The 9,558-nt window shown below is 40.0% G+C and overlaps 1 protein-coding gene across 1 annotated transcript; it reads left to right on the top strand.

Annotated features, from left to right (window-relative positions):
• Nucleotides 1–2,230: 2,230 nt before the first annotated feature.
• Nucleotides 2,231–8,685, top strand: LOC109425501 (ryncolin-1). Its single transcript, XM_019700787.3, has 2 exons — nucleotides 2,231–3,068; nucleotides 6,536–8,685. The coding sequence occupies exons 1-2, from the start codon at nucleotides 2,257–2,259 to the stop codon at nucleotides 6,639–6,641; spliced, it is 918 nt and encodes a 305-aa protein (XP_019556332.2). The 5' UTR covers nucleotides 2,231–2,256; the 3' UTR covers nucleotides 6,642–8,685.
• Nucleotides 8,686–9,558: the final 873 nt, after the last annotated feature.

Raw genomic sequence — 9,558 nt, 5'->3', positions numbered from 1 at the left:
AAATAATTTTGGGGTCACCCGGATAATCGAGTCCGACCTGTATAAAATTATGTTAGGGCCCATATAGCCGAGGCGGTAAACGCACGGGTATTCAGCATGACCATGCTGAGGGTGACGGGTTCGATTCCCGGTCGGTCCAGGATCTTTTCGTAAAGGAAATTTCCTTGACTTCCTTGGGCATAGAGTATCTTCGTGCCTGCCACACGATATACACATGCAAAATGGTCATTGGCAGAGGAAGCTCTCAGTTAAATAACTGTGGAAGTGCTCATTGAACACTAAGCTGAGAAGCAGGCTTTGTCCCAGTGAGGACGTTACGCCAAGAAGAGGAGGAGAGGAGGACGATCACTGGCTGACTGGGGGGTTATCGTGCTCCAACCGTCTTATCTGTTTGCAACCGGAGTACACTCTGCGCGAGTCGTTGTCCAGGGTTGAAGGCAGAAAGGGGTTTCGAAGTTGATGATGTTTTGATTGCTACAAGAGGGATTAAGTGAACTGACATCAGTGTCGTCCATGGCATATTACTAATCCTGCTAGGTGCTGTGTTAAAATTTGTGCTAGGTACGAATTGATAACGTATTCGAAGTGTGTTGAGATAATACATATGCAGAGCGTTTGATGAGACTATGGAATTCTATCTCTTTCTGGCGTTATTGTAACGTTTAGGAGTCCCCGAGAGAATGCGTCATACGCTTGTGCGAGTACCATGATTTTCGACATCATGTGATAACAAGTTGCTAATGAACTAGGGTATGAGTATCTTCCTTAATCATATGCCGTCAGATCCATCCTATTTTTAAAACAGTCCATATGGGCACCGATGCTTTCTTATTGTTTTCTATCATGCGTGCTCCCTGTCAACTACAATAAATAAAAAAGGCAAACCTGTATTGCAAAATTTTAGCAAAAAATCCACAGCGGTAGTCGCAGAGTTCTACGGCAGCTATGAAAATCATCCTATCATTTAACCCTTTGGAGACGGCATTTTCACCTATCTGGGTACAACCTCGCTGGTCTAGAACACGTTTGTTATGGTCAATTTTCTCGGCTGGGCACATATGACCCATCCGTCCCAAAGGGTTAAACTGAAAGCCAAATCAAAGTATGCTTGCTAGGTGAATTGCACTCACAACCAACAACAAACAATGATCATTGACGTCGTTTCCAAGGCTATCCAAGGCATCGCTACACGGAGAAACTCAAGTACCTAAATTTAAGTATTTTTAAACTCACCTTTGAGTTTTTTTTTGTCTTCTCTCTCATCCACTCTGTTTGTTGTTGTCAGAGAGCGAAGAGCAAAACCACTCAACTGTGACAGTTCGGTGCGGGAAGCCAAATTGAGTAAACAATATTGACGTCAATCAAATTTGAGTATTTTGAACTAGCAGTTGGGTGAAAAAAACTTAGCCGGTAGGTACTTTGCCGCACGGGATCAAATGTAAAAAAAAAAAAAAAACTTCAACATCGCTTCCACGAACTCAAATATAGGTTCCCGCACGCAACCCCGAAGTTAGGTGAAATAAACTCATATTTGGGTACTTTGTTTTCTCCGTGTAGGGTAGATCCACAGACAAACAAAAGTAGCACTCTTCAAAACGGCTTGGCACATGCATTTAACGATCAATTCAAATTTCATTTGATTTGCGCGATCGTTCCACCAGATGCGCTAGTGTTCGATCGCTTTTACGTTTGCCAGTGTACACGTTGCTGAATGATGCAAACGAAAATTACAGGCAATTTGTGTAGTAGTGTGCGTGTCAGCAAAACGTCAAATCGAAATCCATCATGGCCGACAGTGTCGCGCGCGGTTCTACCAACAGGTGGCAGTGTGCTCATGAAAATGACACCAGGCAGAAGTTTTTGATGAATTTCCTCTAAAAGTTACGTCTGTTTGTCTGTGGTAGATCGATGATGCCTCAGTGAAAATCAGTTTGGCAGCTGCTGTAGGGCACTGCATGAAATTCTCTCCTTCTCTTTCACTCTAACAGAAATTTTGTAAACAACAAGGCCAAGAAACGTCAAAATCCCATACATATTCAAAACAGTGCAGTTCCTTGTAGCTTAACGTTCTACCGGTTAACGGAAAGTTTTATTTAAACAAGTAATACCCTTAAATGAGACTGCGATTTAAATGGGTGTGGTTACCCTATGCTATGTGAAACAAATCCCATTTGAGAGTATAAATACCACAGTGGCTAGCAGTTCAGCCCTTCAGTATACTCAGCTCTAACAGTTTCAGAACAGAAATAAAAAAAAATGGTTATCAAGTTTGTCATTGTGACTTTTGCGTTGGCTTCTTGTTGCGCGGCTAAACTGGTAGAAGACGGAGATGAGACACCTAGTGGAAGCTGGTTTGGTTTTGAACTGCTGATAACCCATCTGGAATCTATCGAACAGAAGTTAACAAAATTAGATTATCTTGAACAGAAGTTAGCAAAATTAGAAATTACCGAAAAGGCAATAGATATTCTTGAGCGAAAAATAACAAAATTGGATATTGTGGAACAGAAGTTGTTCAACGTGGAACAGATAATAATGAATCAGGCGAAAAATGTATTCCAGTCATGTTCGGAAGAACCATCCAAAATGTCGGGGAAATATCGACTTCAACCCGATTCTAACGAACAACCGTTTGTGGGTTTTTGTGAGCAGGAAAAATACGACGGTGGATGGCTCGTAATCCAACATCGTTTCGATGGATCGGTCAATTTCTACCGCGACTGGGAGGACTATAAGAATGGTTTCGGAAAAATTGATGGAGAGTTCTGGATAGGGCTCGAAAGGCTGCACAAGTTGACGCAAAATAATCCTATGACCCTGATGGTGGAAATCGAAGACTATGATGGCAATTATGGTTATGCTAGGTATGATGAATTTGAAATTGGTAATGAAGATGAGAAGTATGTGCTCGAACAACTAAGCGGGTATTCAGGGTCTCTGCAAGACTCGATGAGTGATTCCCAGGGATTTATGTTTACAACTCGAGATAGTGATAATAGCGAAATCGGAAGTGACAATTGTGCACAACAAGAACAGGGAGCTTGGTGGTATATGAATTGTGGCTATACGTAAGTATATCAACACAAATACTTAACATTTGAAATCGTGTTAATTTCATAGAGGTAATTGTGCCGATAACCGAAACCATGGTGGAAATTTTAATAAAACAGTCAGCTCTCAATAAATTATCATCAATTAAATTTAAATTTAAGCATTGGAAGGCAGCCGTAAAGAGAAGACTGTGTTTTTTTTTTCAAAATCGAGGTTGTCGGCCTCGTAGGTTTGCTAAGCTTTTAGTGTAAGGAAATAATAGCGACATATAAGTAGATGATGTTGCCTGGTACTTACGGCACTGAGTAGGGTTCTGGAAATTTCCAGATAAATAGGTATTTTCCAATCCCAATTATCCCTTCCGATCCACAAAACGTATTTCTTATCGTTTCAGAGAGCGAGTAATGGCGCTTAAGTCTAGGCTTGTTAGCCAGGACACATGGTCCAAATGCCTGTGCTCCATCCCTGAAGCAAAAAGGCCCATGGAGTGACAAAATCTCTTAGCTACGTCACTTCCAACGTTAGTGTTTAAATAAACTAAAACACTTACACTCACACCAACACATTTACATGAGCTACTCAAATACACTTACACAATTTGAATCTTACCACACCACTCGCTTATAGTGAATCCCCAATCAACCAATTCCAAGTATCCAACTGACCTCGTGTAGAGTAGGCGTCATATCATCACATCCTTTCCTATCCTCGTAACGGAGAAGATGGGCGTGGCCGGCAATGGAAGTTTTCATGTCTTTTTGACTTCAACCTCTGATTGGATAGCTGTACCTTCCCAAACAGCATTCCATAAGCAATTAGAATAGGAGTATGAAAGTTTTAACATGACAACTTTCAGTATGCAATCTACGAATTACTCCGTTATCACGCAACGCAACGCAAGTACCTTTTCGAAAATTACACGAGATTCCAGCAAAACAAACGTGCGTGAACTTCTGTCAGTTGACGCCGCTGCTGTGATCAGCTGTTCGGAAACGTCTCGTAAAATGGCTTATTACAACACTTATGATAGCCACTCCAATGTATTCTTTTATGTACTGCGTAAAGTTGTGTCTTAATTAAAGCTAAGTTGCTCGTTTACGTACGCGTTTTTATATGATTGATATGACCAATCGTATTACGGCCACCTCCCACTAGCGCGTCGTAACACTCATGAAAAGATAAATTTTCTATCAAATTATGGTATGTTAATGAACACTGATAACAGCATTCATCGCTTTGTGACTAATATGGCGCACGATGAAACAATTCGAGCATTTCGTTCGTTTTCATTTTTTTTCTCAAATTCTAACAAGTTTACAAGTAAAGTCGAGTCTCCTATTAAACGTCGCCACCCACATTACGCCCACTGAAATTTCCCTGCTGTCTTGCAACCGATCAAGCTGATTTTTTGACTGTGATTAGACTATAGTACAAGCTTGTCACATTCCAAAAATTAGAAGAATAGGTTGGAAGACAACCTGGAAATTACGGTGGGCGTAAAGTAAGTGCGTGGCAGCGTCCAACAGGAGACCCTACTGTATTAAAATTTGAACTAAATCCAACAATAAACAAAAAAGTTGTTCATACACCAATTGGACACATCCCATATAGAACCGGGTGGAGGCTACTTTGGACCTTTTCAACTATAACAAAAATGCATTTACAAATTCAGGGTTATTTAGAAAACTACTTTGTACCAATATTGTAGTATATTATATCATACATGATTTCAATTGGACATGAATCGAATTAAATATTTGCATCGGCCTAAAGGGCCCCCATATCTGTAAATTCGGCCTTGCATTAGTGTCGCTATCTACAACTACTAAAGCCTGCATCCGCAATAATTGGGACACAGAAGTATGGCAGTAACTCTGTACTGAATTAATAAAAATTGATCAAAAATTTTGAAAAAGGCTTGAAAAGCGTCAGCGTCAACACGGGTCGTCACGCGAATTTTACAGAAGTGCCTCTCTCAATGTCATCGAATCGGGAGACAATGACCAAGAGAGTCTAACAATATTCGCTCATTTTTCGGTCACGACGGAGCGTGACATGGTTGTAAACAAGGCAATGACCACAACATTCATGGATTTTTTCGTTGTTCAAATCCTTTAAAGCATGAATGTATGTCCTCTCTATCTGTTAAATACAACGGCTAGCCTAAATTTACTTGGATCAGGTTTAAATTTTAATTTCAAAACAATATGAAAATTTCCGTCATGATGCTTGATCATTGCAAAATGACATGACGAAGTGCGCGAATGCTCGTTTTGTCTTGTGACGATGAAAGAGCCTACTTGTTCATCGTCATGGGAAGCTCACGACCAATAACAGCACTGTGAGAACTCTTTGTTGTATGTTTATTATTTGTGTAAAATTTCATTAAAATCGATGCATTACTTTTAACTGCGGATGAGAAACAAACAGATGTGGTTTTTAAGATTTTGTACAATCATCACCAATTTTCATTCGCATACTAGATGGTTCTTTTCCGCTACAATTCAAAGTTCTGTGAGGATAATTATGAAATTTCGTGAGCAGTTATGACACTTATAGAGACACTTTTTTGCAAAATTTCATCAACTTTTATCGATTGGATTGAAAGACACACTGGTGTTGATAGGGGGTAGTGTTAGTGAAAAAGTTTCATGTTTTTCATGTGCGATGTTTGCCCATTCATAACTTTTGAATGTCTCTGCCAATTTTCATGAAATTTTCACAGAAGGTAGTTGATTATGTGTATATTATTCCTGCAAAATTTGGTGATTGTTGGTCTAGTACTTTCAACAATACAATAGGGGTGCTCACTAATTGTTGTCTGAGGGGCTAAAATCACGGTTGGCCCCAATACATGTTTCGGCTATAAAATTGTTGATAGTGCATCGATTTTTTTTTGAAATTTTGCCTATGCAAGGGATGTATATTGAGAGGGTTGTGTTCAAAATTTCAGTCATTTCTTTTGTCAAATTCAAAAGTTACAGCGCTAACAAGCTAAACCAGGGGCTGTACAAAATGCACTTGCTCGCGTTCTACTGTTTTATTGCTACAACAAAAGGTACTTCATCGATTCAATTGAAATTTTGAAGGTGAAATAAACACATCTTAAGATATTATCAGGCAAAATTTGAGCAATTTTAATGTATATATTGCAGAGTTGCAGCCATGTTTTTGTGTCCCGATTATTGCGGATACAGGCTTTATGAGCGGCAAACCAGACCAACGATTGCAAAAAAAAAATAATATAAAATGTTATTTCCACGATTGCATTTCTTTATGAGTACAATACTGAGCACTAGCGAAACCAAAATGCATTTTGCCAACCCTCCATCAATGCGTGACACTATGTCTTGGGAGCTTAGCGCTGGATAACGAGAGATGAGGAAGTAAAATGAATTCTGGCTCCACTATCTAAAATTCTTAATTTAAAGCACTTCAAAAAGGCACTCAACTAAAACAGCTTCTTTTGTTTCTTTTCTATTAGTAATCCAAACGGGCCATATCATAAGAAAGAAGAATGGAAGAAAATTTACTGGTATGGGCACAGAGCCGGAGTTGAGTTAAAGTTCTTCAGAATGATGATCAAATAAACACAATTTAACAAAAAATAGTACACATTTATCATAAAACATTCATTATATCAAATAAACTCTCATTGATTGATAAGCATTCAAACAAAATTGAAGTGATATATCACTGCATAATGCGTGTTTAACCGTCTAACAAGAATCCCTTTCGTCGCAAAAGAAATCCAATTGCTTTGGCAGGCTTCTGGATTGTATTCACCCTAGCAACACACATATCACAAAGAGTCACGGCAGCACAGGTTTTGGCTCCGCAGAAGTAACCGACTGTCAACTAAGCAGCAATATCCAGGAACCTTGGAACCATCGGAGCACCGATAGCTATGTACATCACGAGGAGGATCGGTTTTGATCGGCAGCTAGTAAGTTCGTTTTGCCGGGAGAAGATCCATTCGACCAGCACGTGTATGTTTTCGGGTCGTCCAAGCCCCGTGAGCAATCCGACCAGACCCCGCATTCTTCCTTACGGCTTATCATGCGCCCGTAGACGGCTACGTGACTCCGCTCTAACACACGCTCGGAATATCGTTAAAGCTAACCACCCGGCGCCCTCGTAAAATGATCGAAGAATTCACCATGTTCATCCGACGGATAACGTGGTTTTGTTGTTTCACGTTTGTTCTAATGCTTTTGTTGATTTTCTCAACTTTTTCTACATATAAGCACAGCTACACTGAAGCCAAGTTGAACCATCCAAACATCTAGCCAATCATGGTGCAAAAAGCGCAGAAACGGGGAATTTATCTTCTCACCATACACTAATTCAGCTCATTACTACAATCTAATACTACACCGACTGTAAGGTAACCCTCTTTGATTACAACACTGGTATAGATAAGAACCATTCGTGTTCCTTTTGGGAGAAGGAATCGATGACATTATTGGTAGGATCGCAGAACTTTAGGCCCATCTGTAGGAACACGGATTCCCCAATAATCCGAAAAAACCGAGTGAAACTCGAACACGTGGTAGGAGAAAACACGCGAGGTATAGGAAACGATAGTTCAGGTTTAGGCAGTCAGCTCTGATGAAAAAAAGATAGGATGGATTATTTGAAAGAGGTAACTTTGTACACGATCAGACGACGGAAAGGAGCTCGAATGAAGAAAAAACGAACGAATGAATAAACTCGAGGTGGATCCGAAAATTAGACAGTCTTATAACAGATTTTGAGAATCGTAATGTAGTTGAGGAATATTCTTGTATTCCAAAAAGGAAGCTTGGAGGTTGGTAAACGAAGTGTCCTTATTTGAGGCACTAGCGTGCGCAGGGTTCTTGCTTAGGAGGGGGGCACTAAAATGATGGTGCAATATATGTGTATGATCATGGTGCAAAATAGAATCATGGTGTTACACGCAATATGAATTTTCAAGAGGGGTTTCAACATGCTGTGGTGCTAACATCGCCAAGTACTTAATATTGGGATTCTGGAGAAGGCTTCGGATGGTGATGATTTCAATATAATGCGAAAATTTAATATGAAGTCATTATCTCGACACTTATAAAATTTTCTAAACGTGTCAAGTACGACGGAATATTTCGAGAAAATTATCAATTAAAAAAAATGTGGTGGTCAAAAGAATTCAATCTAGGACAATTAGTGACGCTAGAATTGAAGTAGACAAAGTCAGAATTTCTAGATAGGAAATTTCAATCAGAATCCTTTTTGCAATCTACAGAGATTCCTCCAAGGATTCGTGCATGAATTCCTTCAGGAATTCCTCCAAAAAAAATTTCTCCAAGCTGCCTCCAGGGAATCCTTTTAGGAAATCCTCCACAGATTCCCCCAGGAATTACTCCAGGATTTTTTTCAGGAATTTCTGCAGGAAACCCTCCATGGATTCATAAATGATTTTCTTCAGAAATTTCTCAAAAAATTCCTCCAGCAATGCCTTTAGACACTCTTTGGCGAGCGTTCGTGCGAGACAGTCGCAACTTTTCGTTCATCCGCTTTGTCTCCCGATACTTTCTTGTTCGGTGGCTATTTTCAAAGTGCTAGTGTTTCCGAGTATAATCAAGTTATTAAGTGATTATCCCTAGTGGGACGCGTGCGGTTGGCTAGGCCACAATTTTTGCCGCAAAAGTTCGTTTGGTTTGAGTAAAGTTCACGTTTTCATTATATCACGTGTCACATTGACCGATTATTGAGCGCTGCAGTGCAGCACCCCCCGCACACCGCGCCGCTCACACGGCCGTGATCGGGTTCTTCCAGTCAGTGTTGCGAATACTCACTAGCAATAAATTATACTCATTTGCTTCTATCTCAGTCCAGAAGCATGCTATCAAAAAATGATGTTTGAAGGGGTTTTAGATTGTAGTTTAATCTAAAAGTTTGCTGAATAAAGTAAAGGTCGCAGACGTATACCAAAACCGTGAGAGAGCTGTGAGTACAAGGTGAGTATAAATTACACGAATTTTACTCACCTCGTACTCACAGCTCTCTCACAACTTTGGTATGCGTCTGCGACCTTTACTTTATTCAGCAAACTTTTAGATTAAACTACAATCTAAAACCCCTTCAAACATCATTTTTTGATAGCATGCTTCTGGACTGAGATAGAAGCAAATGAGTATCACTCTTGCAAGTGAGTATTCGCAACACTGCTTCCAGTGAGTACCTAAGCTCATCGTCGTCGACAGCAGCAGCCCACCGAGAGAAGAGCAGAGAGCGTTCAACCCAGCCACTTGTCATCCGAATACTACCCCACAGTAAACAAGCGAGCCAACATCTCCGACCCCCACTGTGCTTTGAACCCCATTTTGACAGCAAAAAGTTTGTAAACAGTTAACTTTTCTGGACCAACACTTGAAAAGCGCGTAATATTTCCCACAACAAAAAAGAAAATTTTCGAAAATACTAGGAGAGTTATGAAAAAATCTAATTCTCTTAGCTGAAATGTGTTATAATAAATAAAAACTCTAA

Source organism: Aedes albopictus, chromosome 3 (assembly GCF_035046485.1).
Source record: "Aedes albopictus strain Foshan chromosome 3, AalbF5, whole genome shotgun sequence".
NCBI classification, from domain to species: domain Eukaryota; kingdom Metazoa; phylum Arthropoda; class Insecta; order Diptera; family Culicidae; genus Aedes; species Aedes albopictus.
The sequence above is the reverse complement of the archived record's forward strand: the minus strand, read 5'-3'. Positions and strand labels throughout refer to the sequence as shown.

What these genes read in the sequence shown, in the direction of transcription:
- LOC109425501 (XM_019700787.3), top strand. Translation starts at nt 2,257, where the DNA reads ATGGTTATCAAGTTTGTCATTGTGACTTTTGCGTTGGCTTCTTGTTGC. An exon ending in TATATGAATTGTGGCTATAC is followed by an intron (nt 3,069 to 6,535) that starts GTAAGTATATCA and finishes CTTTTCTATTAG; the next exon opens with TAATCCAAACGGGCCATATC.